The following is an 18001-nucleotide window of genomic DNA, read 5'->3' as shown; positions in this document are numbered from 1 at the left end:
GAATAAATCATCTTAATTAAAAGCGTAATTAAGAACTAACATATAGCCTTTACCCTTCTGTCTTCCCTGCTTGCTGAGTCCTCTGGAGCAACTTGAGGAGCTCTGGATATCAGGGGGACCTCCATTTTCCACATATCAGTCTTCCCAATTTCATCAGACCTGTGGCTCCTGAACAAACCTGCAGATCCCAAACCATCAGACCCAAGGATACCCATTAGAAGCCTGCCACACCAGGAACATGTTTTGCAGAAGGACTAGAAACAACAAAGAGAGAGGAATATAAGCAATAAAAGAATCATAAAGTTAGGGAATCCTGGGTTTCGAAAACCTAAAGAAGAGAACAGGAATGACAGATACAAGTATCACCAACACAGTGTAGGAGATTAATGAAAGAATCTTAGGTGTAGAGAGTACAAGAGAAAATATTAATACATTAATCAAAGAAAAAGTGAACTCTAAAAATTTCCTGATACAAAACATCCAGGAAAACTAGACTATCATTGAAAGAACTAAGCCAAGAATAGTAGAAATAGAAGAAAGTTAAGAGAATAATAGAAATAGAAGTTAAGAGCTCTACAGTCCAGAAAATATTTTCAACAAGTCATAGAAAAATAATTCCCAACCTAAAGAAATAGATACATATAAACATACAAATGCCTATAGAACATCACTTAGACTTGACCAGAAAAATAATCCTCTTCCCACACAATAATCATAACACAAATCTCCATAACAAAGAAAGAGTATTAAAAGAAACAATGTGGAATGGACAGATAACATACAAAGCGTATCTATCAGAATTACAATGGCCTTCTGATCAAAGACACTGAAATCTAAAAGAGCCTGGACACATATGTTGCAACCCCTAAAAATCTACAGATTCCAATCTAGATTAAAATATCCTGCCAAACTCTCAATCACACCAGTTGGAGAAAACAATATATTTCAAGACAAATCCAAATTCAAAAAGTATGTGTTCACAAATCAAGCCCTCCAGAAATACTCAAAGGTCCAACTCAACTCAAATAATTAAATCCAAGAAGACAGAAGAAATAAGTAATGTTGTGGTTTGCCCTGAATTTATCTGTATTTTGATGCTATTTCCACTGCCCCAAGGACAGCTGCCAAGTCACTTACTTAGGAATCAGGTGACTTCACCAGAACCTTCTCCCCATTGAATTTGTAAAGTACATGTGAGGGGCAGATACAGGATAGAAGGAGGCCTGTCATTGGAGGAGAAGGAAGGATGGGCAGGAGAGAAGTTTGAAGGAAAAGGAGGAGACTAGGACAGAAAGGAGCGACAGGGCAGAGGAGAGGGTGAGAAGCCATGGCAGGTGATGTTAAGATTCTGCTGTGTATATACAGGTTGTTAGTAATGTTCCTAAGGGATGGATGGTACCGGGCTTTGTATGTTTAAGTGGGCAATATATCTTATCAATTGAGTCAAAGATTATTGTGTTGTGTGTTCTTTTATGTGATGGTTTGAGTGTAGGAAAGTGTGCGGCAGCAGGAGACAATGGGCCTCCGCTGAGTTGTTATGTGATTACGCCAAGATATCTCACAGATATCTTGGGGCACTGCAGTGGGGACCAAGTGGTGTAAAAGACAACAATACTTTTTTATTTTTTATAATTTTACAACAAGAAGAAACTCCATACCTTCAAAAAGAAGGGAAGCACACACACACACACACACACACACACACACACACACACACACACACAGAGAGAGAGAGAGAGAGAGAGAGAGAGAGAGAGAGAGAGAGAGAGAGAGAGAGAGAGAAGAGAGAAACTGAAACATCTTAAAAAAAAACAACATCAAAATTACAAATGAAATAGGAATCACTGGTCATTAATAATTCTCAACATCAGTGGACTCAATTCCCCAATAAAAGACACAGTCTAGCAGAATGGATGGAGAAACATGATTCATCTTTCTTCTGCATACCTGAAACATGCCTTAAAAATAAAAGTAGACATTACCACAGAATAAGCTACTAGAACAAAGCCTTCCAAAAAACGAACCTCTCAAGATTCCCCTGCATGAGCTCTAACATATTCTCCTTTAAACCACGTCTTCTTAATTAGTGATTGCCATAGGTTCATGGTTGTAGGGCACCTAATGGATCAAGAAAATTTACCAGTGGCCAAATTCTCAAAAATACAATGAATCACTTTTTTGTAGTACCTGTCACCTAACAATAGTGATTCATTAAGTGCAGAGGGTCCAATCTTGTATTCTTTCTACTTACTCTTCCAATATTTTCTCAGAGACTTGGTGTTTGCGTTTGGGGAAGAGGTTTATCGCAATGGTCCCATATGGCTGAGCACACATTCTGTTTTCACTTGGACTATGACCTGACCTCTTCTCTCTACTGACTACTGTCCACAAGAAGAGGAAAGTTCTTAACCCAGGTTGAGTATATCCCAGTATCGTAGTTTGAATATGCTTGACCTAGGGCTAATTAGGAAGTGTTGCTTTGCTGGAGAATATATGACCTGGTTGGAGCAAGTAAGTCACTGTGGGGGCAGTCTTTGAGAACCTTCCCATAGCCATGTGGAAGCCATTCTTCTCCTGACTGCCTTTGGATTAAAATGTATAAATTGCAGATCCTCCTTCAGCACCAGTGCTGCCTGCATGCTGCCATACTCCTGTGTTAGTAATGGAGTGAACCTCTGAACCTATAAGCCAGTCCCAGTTAAATGTTGTATCTTTTTTTATTGGAAAATTTTTATTTACATTTCAAATGTTGTGTATTGTCTTTCATTGGTCATGGTGTTTCTTCCCAAGCATTCATTGTGTTCAGTACTTTATGAACATTTGACACAAAGTAGAATCATATCACAGGAGGGAACCTCAATTCTGAAGTGCCTTAATAAGGTCTGGCTGTGCATAAGCTGGTAGATATTTTCTTAACTAGCCATTGATGTGTGGGGGCCAGTTAGATTGTGATTGCAACCTCTGGGCTAGTGGTCTTGGCTTCTCTAATAAAGAGGGCTGAGCAAGCCTTGGGGAGTAAACCAATGATCAGCAACATTCCTTGACCTGTGCATCAGCTTCTTCCTCGTGGTTCCTGTCAGGTTTGAGTTTCTGTCCTGATTTCTTTCAGTGAAGGATTCTAATGTGGAAACGTAAACAAAACTATCCCATTCCTCTTGAAGTTACTTTCATCAAGGTGTTTCTTCCTAACAGTAGAAAGCCAAACAAAGAGAACTATTAAGCCCTAACAGAGAAATTTTACTTCCCAAAGATCTTTTCTTCCTTTTGAATTGGATATCATCTTTATTTACATTTCATATGTTATCCCCTTTCCAGGTTTCCCATCTGGAAATCCCCTTTCTCATCTTTCTTCAGCATGCTTCTATAAGGGTGCTCCCCCACAACTCATACACCCACTCCCACTTTGCTTCTCTGGCATTTTCCTACACTGGGATATCAAGCCTCCCCAGGACCACGGGCTTCTCCCAACAAGGCCATCCTCTGCTACATATGCAGGTGGAGACATGGGTCCCTCCATGTCTACTCTTTGGTTGGTTGTTTAGTTCCTGGGAGTTCTGGGGGGTCTGTTTAGTTGATATTCTTCCTATGGGTTGCAAACCCATCCTGCTTCTTCAGTCCTTTCTAAAATTCCTCCATTAGGGATTTGGTCCTTAGTTCAATGAACAGATGTGATCTGTATTGGTCAATTTCTGGCAGAGCCTCTCAGGGCATGGACATATCAGACTCATCTCAGCAAGCACTTATTGGCATTCACAATAGTATCTGGTTTTGGTTTCTTAGTATGGGATGTGTCAATCTCTGGTTAGCCTTTCCTTCAGTCTCTGCTCCACACTTTTTCTCCAAATTTCCACCCACGAGTATTTTGTTTCCTCTTCTAAGAAGGATTGAAGCATCCACACTTTGGTCTTCCTTTATCTTGAGCTTCATGTGGTCTGAGGATTGTATCCTGGTCATTCCAAGCTTTTGGGGTTATGTCCACTTATCAGTGAGTGCATACCATGCCCATTCTTTTGTAACTGGGTTACATCACGCAGGATATTTTCTATTTCTGTATATTTGTCTAAGAATTTCATGAAATTATTGTTTTTAATCGATGAGTAGTACTCCACTGTGTAAATGTACCACATTTTCTGTAATCATTCCTGTTGCAGGACATTTGGGTTGTTTCTAGGTTCTGGATGTTATAAATAAGGCTGCTATGGACATAGTGGAGCATGTGTCCTTGTTATATCTTGGAGCATATTTTGGTTATGTGCCCAGGATTGTTATACTTGTGTCCTCTATATCCAATTTTCTGAGGAACCATCAGCATGATTTCCACAGTCGTTGTTCCAGCTTGCAATTCCACCAACAATGTTGGAGGGTTGCCCTTTCTCTATGTCCTTGCCAGCATCTGCTCTGACATGAGTTTTTGATGTTAGTTATTCAGGCTGGTGTGAGGTGGAATTTCAGTGTTGTTTTGATTTGCATTTCCCCGATGAAAAGAGATGTTGAACATTCTCAGCCATTCAATATTCCTCAGTTGAGAATTCTTTGTTTAGCTCTGTAACCCATTTTTAATAGGGTTATTTGTTTCCCTGGGGTCTAACTTTTTGCATTTTTTGCCTCAATGGTAAAGATCTTTTCCCAATCTTTTGGTTGCCATTTTTTTAACCTATTACAATGTCTTTTGTCTTAAAAAGTTTTAAAATGTTATGAGATTTCAATTTTCTCTTTTTTATCTTAGAGCATAAGCCATTGCTGTTCTGTTTAGGAAATTTTCCTCATTGCCCATATATTTGAGACTCTTTTCCACTTTTTCTTATATTAGTTTGAGTATATCAGTTTTTATATGTAGCTCCTTGATCCACTAGAACTCGAACTTTGTACAGGGTGATAAGAATGGTTTGATGTGCATTCTTCTTCATTCTGACCTCCAGCTGCATCATTTGTCAAAATTGCTATCTTTTTTCCACTGGATGCTTTTAGGTCCTAGGTTAAAAACTAGGGAACATAGGCGTGCAGGATTATTACTGGGTCTTCAATTCTATTCCATTGATCTACCTGCCTGTCTCTGTACCAATAACATACAGTTTTTAATCACTATTGCTCTGTAACACAGTTTGAGATCAGAGATGGTTATTCTCCCTGATGTTCTTTTATTGTTGTGTACAGTTTTCACTATTCTGGCTTTTTGTTATTCCAAATAGCTCATTCTAATTCTATGAAGAATTGAGTTGGAATTTTGAATCATTAGATTGCTTTTGGCAAGATGGCCATTTTTACAGTAGTAAATTTGCCAATTCATGATCATTAGAGATCTTTCCATCTTCTGAGATCTTCTTCAATTTCTTTCTTCATGGACTTGAAGTTCTTGCCATACAGATCTTTCTCTTCTTTTCTTAGTGTCACACCGAGGTATTTTATGTTATTTGTGACTATAGTGAAGGGTGTCATTTCCCTAATTTCTTTCTCAGCCAGTCTATGCTTTGCATAGAAGAAGCCTATTGAATTGATTGAGTTAGTTATAGATCCTGCCATTTTGATGAAGTTTTTTTTTTTTTTAATCAGGTTTAGTATTTTTCCATTGGAACATTAGGGGTCACTTAAATATACTATCATATCATCTGCAAGCCTTTCCAATTTGTATTCATTTGATCTCCTTTTTGTTGTTTGATTGCCCTGGCCATGTTTTTCTGTACTATATTAAATGGGTGAGGAAAAATTGGGCAGCCTAGTCCAGTCACTGATTTTATTAGGATTGCTTCAAGTTCTGGTTTTGTTGACAATTTCTATAGTTTTTTATTTATATCTGCTCGATTTCAGCCCTGAGTTTATTATTTCCTTCTGTCTACTCCTCTTGTGTGTATTTGCCCTTTTTTGTTCAAGAGCTTCAAGGTTTGCTGTCAACCTGTTAGTGCATGCTCTGCCAGCTTCTTTTTGTAGGCACTCAGAACTATGAGTTTTCCTCTTAGCAATGCTTTCCTTGAGTGCAATAAGCTTGGGTATGTTGTGGCTTCATTTTCATTAAATTCTAAAGAGTCTTTAATTTCTTTCTATCTTCCTTGACCAAGTTTTCATTGATTAGAGCTTTGTTCAACTTCCATGTATATGTGGGTTTTCTGTCATTATTGTTGTTATTGAAGAGCAGCCTTAATCCATGGTGATCAGATAGGATGCATGGGATTATTTCAATCTTTATGTATTTGTTGTGTCCTCTTTTGTGACCAATTATATGGTCAGTGTTGGAGAAGGTACTATGAGGTGCTGAGAATAAGGTATGTTGTTTTGCTTTAGGATGAAATGTTCTATAGATATCTATTAAATCCATTTGGTTCATAACTACTTTTAGTTTCTATGTGTCTCTGTTTAGTTTCTGTTTCCATGATCTGTCCATTGCTGAGAGTGGGGTGTTGAAGTCTCCCACTATTATTGTGGGAGGCGCAATGTGTGCTTTGAGCTTTAGTAAGGTTTCTTTTATGAATGTTGGTTGTGAGGAGCTGTCCTCACATATGTGAGGAGCTGTCCTCACACACTCCATTACAAGATGGCACCGGCATCCGGCAGAAGGCACCTAGTAAAAAGGGCAATACGCAGGCGCCTGGTAACTTCCCTACTCAAAGGGACACGTACGCTTTGGTACGTCATCTGGCATAATTGGCAGTGACCAGTCAGAGAGTGACACGTCCTAGGTGAAGATAGTTTCTATATAAGGGACGGTTATTCCTCTCTCGGCGTCTCCACATTGTAAGCTTATGGTCTCCCTCTCAAGCCGCATTAAAGCTTTTCTGCAGTAGGATCCTGTGTGTGCCGCGTCGTTCCTGCTGGCAAGACATAGCGCGGGACATCTGGTGCCGAAAACCCGGGAAAGACCTCGCCATCGTCAGCACCTTCGGAGATTCCTTGGCGACAAAGAGGATTCAGAACTGCAGGCAGGTACGTTCAGAGAGGCAGCCCTCTCTTGGACTTTGGTCTGGGGTTGTCACCACCTTGGGAAGGATTTGTTGAGGCTATAGTATTTGTCCTGGGAGCCACCCTACTCTTTATGTTCTGTTTTCGCCATTTTCGCTGTTAAATGGACGATCACAGCACCTGAAGGCGCGTCTCAGTCTCTCGTATATAAGTGAGCTTCGTGCAGCTCCCTTTTACCTTCGATTTTGAGTGTTGAGGAGCAAGGACTTGATAAGGCCGACGTAGATAAGCGGCACCGTCTGGGGAGGTGCGTGTAAGACTCCCGTACATAAGAGAGCAGCGTGTCCGTCTCTACCCTTTCACCTCACGCCTTGTCAGATGGACGTAGATAAGCTGCCGGTGTTCCTGACCCATCATGGGATCCTCACAGTCTGTGGTCACGGCCTTGCAAACAGTGTTAAAGCAGAGGGACATCAAAATTGGAGGAAGAACACTTAAAAACTTTGTGAAGGAGGTGGAGAGGGTGGCTCCTTGGTTTGCCTGTTCAGGCTCGTTTACAATTGCCTCATGGAACAAACTTGGAAAGGACCTTGACAGAAAATTGGCGGAAGAGGATCTGTGCCTAGGGACCAAAGCTATATGGAAGCTGGTTAAGAATTGTTTAAAGGATGAAACGTGTAAGGCAGCAGTAGTAGAAGGACAGGCCACTCTCAAGGTAGTCTGGGATAGTATGTCAGAAACAGAACGTAGTGAGAGGTTGGGCGCGCGCAAGAAAAAGGACGTCCTAAGAAAGAAAAAAGGCCCTCCCGGTAAGTCCGCAGACAAGGGAGTGTTGAAATTTTCAGATTCCAGCACTTCCTCCTCTACACATAAACCAGGAGGGGGAGCCAGCCTATACCCTGTGAAAGAGCTAGAAGTGCTGAACCTCTACAGTTCTGAAAGCTCTGAAAATAAAACCTTAGACTCAGAGGAGGAGGCCGAGCTAGATGAGGAAGCAGCTAAATATGAGGAGGAACGATATTACCCCGATGAATGTAGGGCAAGTAATAGAAGCCTTCTAGCGTGGCTGCCACCAACGGCACCCCCTCCATATGAGACACGCTCACGCACCTTCTCACTAGTCCCCGAGAGGGTGAGAAGAAAGCTGAGTATGACATTTCTGGTCTTTAAGACTCCGGAGGGAGGACGGGTCCATGCCCCTGTTGAATATAATCAGATTAAGGAATTAGCGGAATCAGTTAGAAAGTATGGAGTCACGGCCAACTTTACTCTAACACAACTCGACAGGTTGGCCATGACGGCATTGACACCAGCTGATTGGCAGATGATTGCTAAGGCAGCCCTTGCCAGCATGGGCCAATACATGGAATGGAAAGCGCTCTGGTATGAGGCAGCCCAAACACAGGCCAGAGCGAATGCTACGGCCTTAATACCTGAGCAACAGGAATGGACTTTCGAACTCTTAACAGGACAGGGCCGCTTTGCAGCTGATCAGTCTGCTTACCACTGGGGCGCCTATGCTCCGGTCTCCAGCACGGCTATTAGAGCCTGGAAGGCACTGTCCAGGAGAGGAGGGATCAATAATCAACTTACAAAAATCATTCAGGGACCCCAGAAAAATTTCTCAGATTTTGTAGCTGGAATGACAGAGGCTGCAGGACGAATCTTTGGCGATCCTGAACAAGCAGCACCGCTTATAGAACAGCTCGTTTTCGAGCAAGCCACCCAGGAGTGCCGAGCAGCCATAGCCCCCCGAAGAAATAAAGGGCTACAGGATTGGCTTAGAGTCTGCAGGGAACTTGGAGGGCCCCTTACTAACTCAGGCCTGGCGGCCGCCATTCTCCAATCCCAGCGACGCCCCGTTAAAGGGACGGATAAAAGATCATGCTTTCAATGTGGGAAAACAGGCCATCTAAAAAGAGACTGCAGGATGACAAAAGGAGACAGGGGGTCTGCAACCCTCTGTGTCCGATGTGGCAAAGGCTACCATAGGGCTGACCAGTGCCGATCAGTGAGAGACATTAAGGGCAAACTACTCCCTCCTTTGGAGACTCGGCCTAATGAGATGTCAAAAAACGGGCTGGTGGGCCCCCGGTCCCAGGGCCCTCAAAGATATGGGAACCGCTTTCACAGGGCCACGACCCCGGCAGAGGAGGTCCCCCAAGAGGTGACACAAAATTGGACCTGTGTGCCGCCTCAGACTTCTTTCTAATGCCCCAGATGGGCATTCAGCCAATTCCTGCTCAGACTGTGGGGCCTCTACCCCCGGGAACCATAGGCCTTGTCCTTGGGAGAGGATCTCTCGCCCTACAAGGACTGATAGTCCATCCAGGCCTTGTTGAAGCTCAGCGCTCTCTTGATGTTCAGATTCTTTGTTCAAGTCCAGATGGGGTTTTTTCCATAAGTGAAGGAGATAGAATAGCACAGTTATTACTCCTTCCATGCTCCCAGGCCACAATACAGGATACCAAGGGACCTATGGGGTCCACTGGTCATGATTCGGCATATTTGGTGGTTCACCTTAACAACTGCCCAAAATTGAGCTTAGAAATTAATGGAAAGAAATTCGAAGGCATACTGGATACTGGGGCTGATAAAAGTATAATTTCCTCAAAATGGTGGCCTCAATCATGGCCTACCACAAAATCTTCTCACTACAAGGATTAGGCTACCAGTCATGCCCTATGATCAGCTCTGCCACTCTAACTTGGACAACTGCCGATGGCCGACAGGGACAATTTATTCCTTATGTACTTCCCCTGCCTGTTAATCTTTGGGGGAGGGATGTTATGCAGACCATGGGATGACCTTATCTAATGAATAACCCCCACAAGTGGCCTACATGATGTCAAGAATGGGCTATAAGGAAGGGAAAGGCCTAGGGCGATTAGAACAGGGTCGTCTCACGCCCATTGAACCGATCGCCAACCCCCATAAACAAGGCCTGGGTTTTTCCTAGGCGCCATTGGGTCAGCATGACCCATACCATGGAGCACGGAGGACGCGGTGTGGGTTCCCCAATGGCCATTAACCTCTGAGAAATTACAGGCAGCTACAGGACTGGTGGATGAACAATTAAGATTGGGACATTTGGAGCCCTCCACCTCTCCTTGGAACACCCCAATTTTTGTAATAAGGAAAAAATCAGGAAAATGGCGACTATTCCATGACTTGAGGACCATTAATGATCAGATGGAATCCCTTGGACCCATTCAGCTGGGCCTTCCTATACTCTCGGCCCTACAAAAAGATTGGAATTTGGTAATAATAGATATCAAGGATTGTTTTTTCTCTATTCTGCTTTACCCCCCTGATAGGCCCAGGTTTGCTTTTACTGTCCCATCAATTAATCATACTGAACCTGATAAAAGATACCAGTGGAAGGTCCTACCTCTGGGCATGGCCAACAGCCCTACTGTGTCAGTTATATGTTCAGGAAGCCCTCAAACCAGTCAGGGAGACCTATCCAAATTTACTGTTAATCCATTACATGGATGATATATTGATGTGTCATAAAGACTTAGAATTACTCAAACAAGCCTATTCCTTATTACAAAAAACCCTTAAACAATGGGACTTATATATTGCTACAGAGAAAAGGTCCAAATTGCTGACACAGGTCATTTTCTAGGATCCATTATTTTCCCTGATAAGATTATACCCCAGAAACTGGAAATCCGTAGAGACCACCTCCATACTCTCAATGACTTTCAGAAGCTCTTGGGAGATATCAACTGGTTGAGACCATTTTTGAAAATCCCTTCCGCGGAATTAAAACCTTTGTTCGAAATATTGGAAGGGGACGGTCACATCACCTCCCCTCGTGTGCTAACTCCTGCTGCAACCAAGGCCTTACTAAAAGTAGAAGATGCCATAAAACAGGCCAAATTGCAATGCATTGATTGGTCTCTACCTTTTTCACTCTGTGTACTAGATACCAAGGATTTACCCACTGCAGTTTTATGGCAACAAGGTCCACTGTTATGGATCCATCCACATGCTTCCCCTGTGAAGATTATTGATTGGTATCCAGCCGCAGTAGCACATCTGGCTATTAAGGGCCTAATAGCTGCCATCTGTCATTTTGGGACTCCACCCCAATCCTTGATTATCCCATATACACCCTACCAGGTCCAAACTCTAGCCGCTACCTCTGATGATTGGGCAGTGCTGCTCACATCCTTTACAAGGAAGATAGATAATCATTATCCTAAACACCCCCTATTGTGTTTTGCAAGATCACAACCTGTTGTTTTCCCTTGCGTCACATCCCACAGACCATTAAAGGAGGGGATAACAGTGTATACGGATGGGTCAAAAACAGGGGTGGGAGCATATGTGGTAAAATCCCAAGTATTCTCATGACAATATTTTGAAACCTCACCCCAAGTGGTAGAATGCCTAGTGGTCATGGAGGTCATTGAAAAATTCCAGGTTCCTCTAAATATTGTTTCAGATTCCTCCTATGTGGTTAATGCTGTTAGTATTCTTGAAACCGCCGGTATAATTAAAACCACTAGTAAGGTGGCAGATATTTTCCGAAAAATCCAAATTATCCTATTAAATAGAAGATTCCCTGTATACATTACTCATATACGGGCCCATTCTGGACTCCCTGGCCCAATGAGTTCAGAGAATGATTTGGCTGACAAAGCCACAAAAATGATAGCTGTGGCCCTGGCCTCTCCTTTAGAGGCCGCTAAAGCCTTTCATGGCAATTTCCATGTCACCTCAGAAACTTTACGCCGCCGCTTCTCTATAACTAGAAAAGAGGCACGTGATATAGTCACCCAATGCCAACAGTGCTGCCAGTTCCTCCCAGTTCCTCACATCGGGGTCAACCCGAGAGGAATACAGCCATTGCAAATCTGGCAAATGGATGTTACTCATAATTCTACTTTTGGAAAATTACAGTATGTGCATGTATCTATAGACACATGTTCTGGCATTCTACATGCCACCCCACTTACAGGAGAAAAAACAACACATGTCATTCAGCACTGCCTTGAAGCATGGAGTGCTTGGGGAAAGCCAAAATGTGTAAAAACTGACAATGGCCCTGCCTACACATCTCAAAAATTCCGTCAGTTTTGTGCTCAGATGCAGGTTACCCACCTGATGGGCCTGCCCTACAATCCTCAAGGACAGGGAATCATAGAGCGTGCTCATCGGATGCTCAAATCATATTTAATAAAACAAAGAGGGGGAATTATGATAGAACTCCCCCCAACACCCCGAGTGGCCACTGCTCTGGCCCTTTTTACCTTAAATTTTTTAAATCTTGATGAAGCTGGACAAACAGCGGCTGAGCGACATTGCTCAGAGCCCAAGAGGACAAAAGAATTAGTCAAATGGAAGGATGTATTGACAAATGAATGGAAAGGCCCGGATCCTGTTTTAATAAGATCCAGGGGAGCTGTCTGTGTTTTTCCACAGGACAATGAAAATCCCATATGGATCCCAGGACGACTTACTCGGAGCATCACAGCAAGTGATCAAGAAGGGAACTGGGACTCCTGCACCTCCTCACTCTTCTTCCATGGATGCCAGCAACGGTGCAGGGCGAGCTACGATGGGGAATAATGTCAACCTTTCCACTCCCGATGCCGGTGATGTACCACTAACAGGGATTTAGGGTTGGCCTATTTACCTAAGGATCCACAGGTTGAACGACTAAAAGAAAATAGGACTATTCCCCTTAAGGGCAGCCTTTGTTTTGGCATATTCAACAAAACATCTTTTGATCTCCCTTGCATTATGTTATGTAATCAATCTTCTGCTTGGTTAAGGGAGGCCACATGGGGAACTGGTGAGGAGGACATTGTGGCTAACGCCACAGTTCTCTATGGTGGTGGCCTTACATTGCATTAATGGTAGCTGCACTGATCTTACGCCCATGGCGATGCTACTTGGAGGAAAGGGCGAAAAGGGACGGTTGTCATTTTCCTGGACGGGGAACATCAAACCTGCTGCCTCTGTCTGGACAGCTACTCATATAAAATATCGCAGTAGTTACCCGCATGCCTCGCTTTATCCCGATCCCTGTTGATACCCCTGGGACCATGAAAAAGAGATTTTGGTATTTCTGCAATTATTGCTGGCATTATTGCTACGACAGCAGTCGCTGCCTCAGTTACTGCCTCGGCATTGGCCTTGTCAAATTCAGTACAGACAACCCAAACTATCAATGATTTATCGGCCACCGTCTCTGTGGCTCGGGACAGACAGGCCTCGGCCAATACTCAGATATAGGGAGGCCTTATGCTTGTCAACCAACGTATAGATCTGGTCCGAGAGCAATTAGACATTCTATGGCAACTGGCACAGCTTGGCTGTGAGCGAAAACTCCCAGGCCTTTGTGTCACCTCCATATAATATGACAAATTTACCCGAGCTGCTAATCTGTCTAAGAGTCTTTCACAGCATCTGTTACAGAATTGGACCACTGAGTTTGAACAGACACTTCGGGAGCTGAGAGCGACCATCATTCAAGTAAATTCTACCCGACTGGACCTGTCTTTGACGGAGGGATTGTCGTCCTGGATCACCTCAGCAGTCTCTTATTTCAAGGAATGGGTGGGAGTGGGATTTTTGGAGTGATCCTCTGCTGTGGATTAGTGTCACTCCTCTGGTTGCTTTGCAAATTGAGATCTCAAAGAAAGGACAAAGTAGTGATCGCCCAGGCGCTTGTAGCCCTTGAACAAGAAGCGTCAGCCGATATCTGGTTGACCATGCTCAAGCAACAGGTTGCTGGCTGGACAGCTCTTGCACTCCTAGAACCTCGGTTCATCGCACAGGATTAGAGTGTCTGGTTTGAGCAGCCCATGAGAGGTGACGAGCTTAGCATCGAACAGGGAAGTTCTACCAAATATGCTCCCTGGAAGGCATGTCATATTACATGAGGGTTTCTGCCCCAGTTTTCCCTCCCTCGAAAAATGGCAGTGCAACGGGTCGGGAGTGCCCTGGGTCCCAACTACAGCCTAAGGGTATCTCTCTTGTACAGGTTCGCCAACTTTGTACAAGGATATGACCTCTGTCTTCACCCTCCTATATCTGGGTGTCCTGTTTGCTTAAAAAACAGAAAAGGGGGAGATGTCAGGAGCTGTCTTCACATACTCCATTACAAGATGGCACCGGCATCCGGCAGAATGCACCTAGTAAAAAGGGCAATACGCAGGCGCCTGGTAACTTCCCTACTCAAAGGGACACGTACATTATGGTACGTCATCTGGCATAATTGGCAGCGACCAGTCAGAGAGTGACACGTCCAAGGCGAGGATAGTTTTCTATATAAGGGACGGTTATTCCTCACTCGGCGTCTCCACATTGTAAGCTTATGATCTCCCTCTCAAGACGCATTAAAGCTTTTCTGCAGTAGGATCCTGTGTGTGCCGCGTCGTTCCTGCTGGCGAGACATAGCGCGGGACAGTTGGTGCCCTTGAATTTGGAGCACAGATATTTAGAATTGAGAGTTCATCTTGTTGGATTTTTCCTTTGATGAGGATAAAGCCCTTCCTTATATTTTTTTCATCACTTTTGGTTGAAATTCAATATTATTTTATGTTAGAGTGCCTACTCATCCTTATTTTTTGGGACCTTTTGCTTGGAAAATTGTTTTCAAGTCTTTACACTGAGGTAGTGTCTGTCATTTTCACTGATGTGTCTTTCCTGTTTGCAGCAAATTATTGGGTCCTCTTTACTTATCCAGTCTGTTAGTCTATGTCTTTTATATTGAAGAATTGAGTCCATTGATATTAAGAGATATTGAGGAATATTGATTGTTGTTTATTGTTATTTTTGTTGTTAGATAGCGAATTAGGTTTGTATGGTTATCTTACAAATTATTTGTTGTTTAGGATTTTATTTAATAGACTTATTGCAATGTAGATATTCTATCTGTTAATTGAGGTAAATTTGCCCCTTAATGTACTTGTGTCTTTTGTTAGGTTGTTAGACTTCTGCTATTTTTTAATGTCTGTTAGTTTCTTAGGGGTGTTGTAATGAATAGAATACACTTTGTAGATCATAACAAAACAGTGCTTATTTGCTTACTATGTAGGGCTTACATTTGGCTTGTTTGTTTTGAGAGGTCAGGATTTCATAGGCCAGGCTACTCTCAAACTCACTGTACAGAAGAAAATGGATTTGACTTGTTGATCCACTTTCAAGTCTTTCTGCTTGCCAAGATTGTAGGTGTGCATCAAAGCTCCACTGGGAAGCCAGATGTGTAGCTATTAGTTCTGCTTTGGGCATGACTATTGCCATAACTTGAACAAGAAAAGCTGGGATCACCCACAGAAGACTCTCTTGACATCTTTCACACTAGCTTCCCTCAAGGAGAGAGAATAGAAGGGTTCAAGAACACTCATAGGAATCATGTGCCTTGAAGAAAACATTTGTAGACCCCTCTCCATAATAAGTAGCATCAGGATATGCAGAACACTCTTGAGTAATACTTACCTATATGTTGTCAGTGGTACAGCATTTTCTGGACTCTTCATTCAGCTTAAATGTACTTATTATTCCCTATTCGTTGGTTGTGCTTTCTGTTGTCTCACAGTGTAGACTCCTGGTTGTCTTACTATTTGCTGTGCATGGGTCCTTTGGGTCTAGAAGCTTATGGGTGCATTTCTGAAGACAAATATTACTACAGAAAATGGATTGACATAACTACATTTGGGTTTATGTAGAGATAATTTTCTAGGTCATTTTTTTTCTTCAATTAAGAAGTTATGTACCATATTTTTTTAATCAAACATTAGCCACAATCAAGAATATTGCATTTCTAAAAAACCACTTGGAAGGTTAAATTAGTGGAATTGTATAAAAAATACATCTTTAACTTTTAAAAGTTATATGTGCCGCCCATGGATGGATAGAATTAGCATAGTGACAATGGCTATCTTACGTAAAGCAATCTAAAGTTAAACTCATTTCCCATCAAAATTCCAACACAATTCTTTACAGACCAGGAAAGAGTAATTCTCAACTTTTCTCAATATAGAAAAACAGGAAACCCCATAAAGTACAAGAGAGCTAAAATAATTCTGCAAAGAAAAAAATGTTGTAATTATTACCTACCTGACTCCAAGCTTCATGACAGAGAAATAGAAATAAAATATGCGTGTGTGTGTGTGTGTGTGTGTGTGTGTGTGTGTGTGTGTGTGTGTGTGTTGCACGGTGCATATTAGTGCACACACCAGCGTTTATTTTTGGCTCACACACACCCCTCAGTAGCCTCAAGGTTTGGGACAACCCTGATCAGTCGGGGTCCCCCGTCCACCAGGGCTCTCCCACCTACCAAGGACATGGGAAGGAGGAAGTTCCCTGGTGGTGGCAGTGCATCTTTGGGAGCCCTGCAATTTCAGCAGTGTCGTACTGGAGCAGGGACAAGCAGAAGCCTGTCCTCAAAGGTGTGGACTTGGACCTTCAGTGGTCAGTCGGGGACTTGCTGATCCTTCCCGTGCTCCCGGCTCGCTGCCCGCCTTCAGGGGCTCCTTACAGTCCCCTGGATCTCTTGGCCAGGTGTTATGGAATTTGGTTCTGAGAAGCAGCTAGTCCTGGCCAGAATCCCTGGTATATCTCAAATGGAAACAGTTCCTCCAAAGATTCAGATGGGAACCTCAGTGGAAGTGCACTGGGGCTGGGCTCCTGGCTTGTTTAAGCAAGGCCAACCTTCCCTATTTGAGGCAAGGGATGCTTCTAATGGAGTGGGATTCCTGGTTACAGACTCAGGTCCCCTGGAGTCCAGACACCACCTGGATTTGAAGGGAACTGATCAAAAGCGCCCTACATCCAAATCAGTGGGAGGGAGAGCTAAACCTTCAGAGGGGCAGACACGCCTGGGAAGCCAGAAGAGATTATACTCTGCCCACATTTCTGACTCCAGAGGAAAACACCTAATACCATCTGGGACCCTGATGCACGGGGGCCCCAGGGAAAAGGTGGTGCAGGCCCTCCTGGTTGCTGCCCTCATGGAGAGCTCAAAAGCACACCCCCCAGGAGCCACTTCAGCCACAGGATCACAGGTAAGAACAACTGCCTGGTGGACTCAGAACAGAGGCCCACAGGAACAGCTGAAGACCAGTAGACAGGAAAGACTACAAGCCCCAAAGCAGAACACTCTGTTCCCATAACTGGCTGAAAGAAAACAGAAAACAGGTCTACAGCACTCCTTACACACAGGCCTATAGGACGGTCTAGCCACTGTCAGAAATAGCAGAAAAAGGTAACACCAAAGAAAGCCTGATGGCGAGAGGCAAGCGCAGGAACCCAAGCAACAGAAACCAAGACAACATGGCATCATTGGAGCACAATTCCCCCACTGAAGCAAACACTGAATATGCAAACACACCAGAAAAGCCAGATCTAGATTTAAAATCAAATTTGATCATGATGATGGAGGACTTCAAGAAAGACATGAAGAACTCCCTTAGAGAAATGCAGGAAAACATAAATAAACAAGTAGAAGCCTATAGAGAGGAATCACAAAAATCCGTGAGAGAATTCCAGGAAAACACAATCAAATAGGTGAAGGAATTAAAAATAGAAATAGAAGCAAGAAAGAAAGCACAAAGGGAGACAACCCTAGATATAGAAAACAAAAGGAAGAGACACTGAGCCGTAGATTCAACCATCACCAAGAGAATACAAGAGATAGAAGAGAGAATCTTAGGAGCAGAAGATTCCACAGAAATCCTCGACAGAACTGTCAAACACAATGTAAAACAGATAAAGCTACTGGTCCAAAACATACAGGAAATCCAGGACTCAATGAGAAGATCAAACCTAAGGATAATAGGTATAGAAGAGAGTGAAGACTCCCAGCTCAATGGACCAGTAAATATCTTCAACAAAATCAAAGAAAACATCCCTAACCTAAAGAAAGTGATGCCCATAAACATACAAGAAGACTACAGAACTATAAATAGATTGGACCAGAAAGAAGTGCCTCCCATCAAATAATAGTCAAAACACCAAATGCATAAGACAAAGAAAGAATATTAAAAGCAATAAGGGAAAAAGGTCAAGTAACATGTAAAGGCAGACCTATCAGAATCACACCAGACTTCTCACCAGAGACTATGAAAGCCTGAAGATCCTGGACAGA

General features: G+C 43.1%; 1 protein-coding gene across 1 annotated transcript; it reads left to right on the top strand.

The window, feature by feature from the left end:
- Positions 1-8023: 8023 nt before the first annotated feature.
- LOC116903792 (endogenous retrovirus group K member 6 Gag polyprotein-like) lies at positions 8024-16438 on the top strand (the record flags this gene model as incomplete). The annotated part of the gene is made up of 2 exons (XM_032906485.1): positions 8024-9058; positions 16178-16438. Coding segments are annotated over 2 exons (1296 nt in total), but the record flags the coding sequence as incomplete, so codon positions are not given.
- Positions 16439-18001: the final 1563 nt, after the last annotated feature.

Source organism: Rattus rattus, chromosome 6, assembly GCF_011064425.1.
Source record: "Rattus rattus isolate New Zealand chromosome 6, Rrattus_CSIRO_v1, whole genome shotgun sequence".
NCBI classification, from domain to species: Eukaryota; Metazoa; Chordata; class Mammalia; order Rodentia; family Muridae; genus Rattus; species Rattus rattus.
The sequence above is the reverse complement of the archived record's forward strand: the minus strand, read 5'-3'. Positions and strand labels throughout refer to the sequence as shown.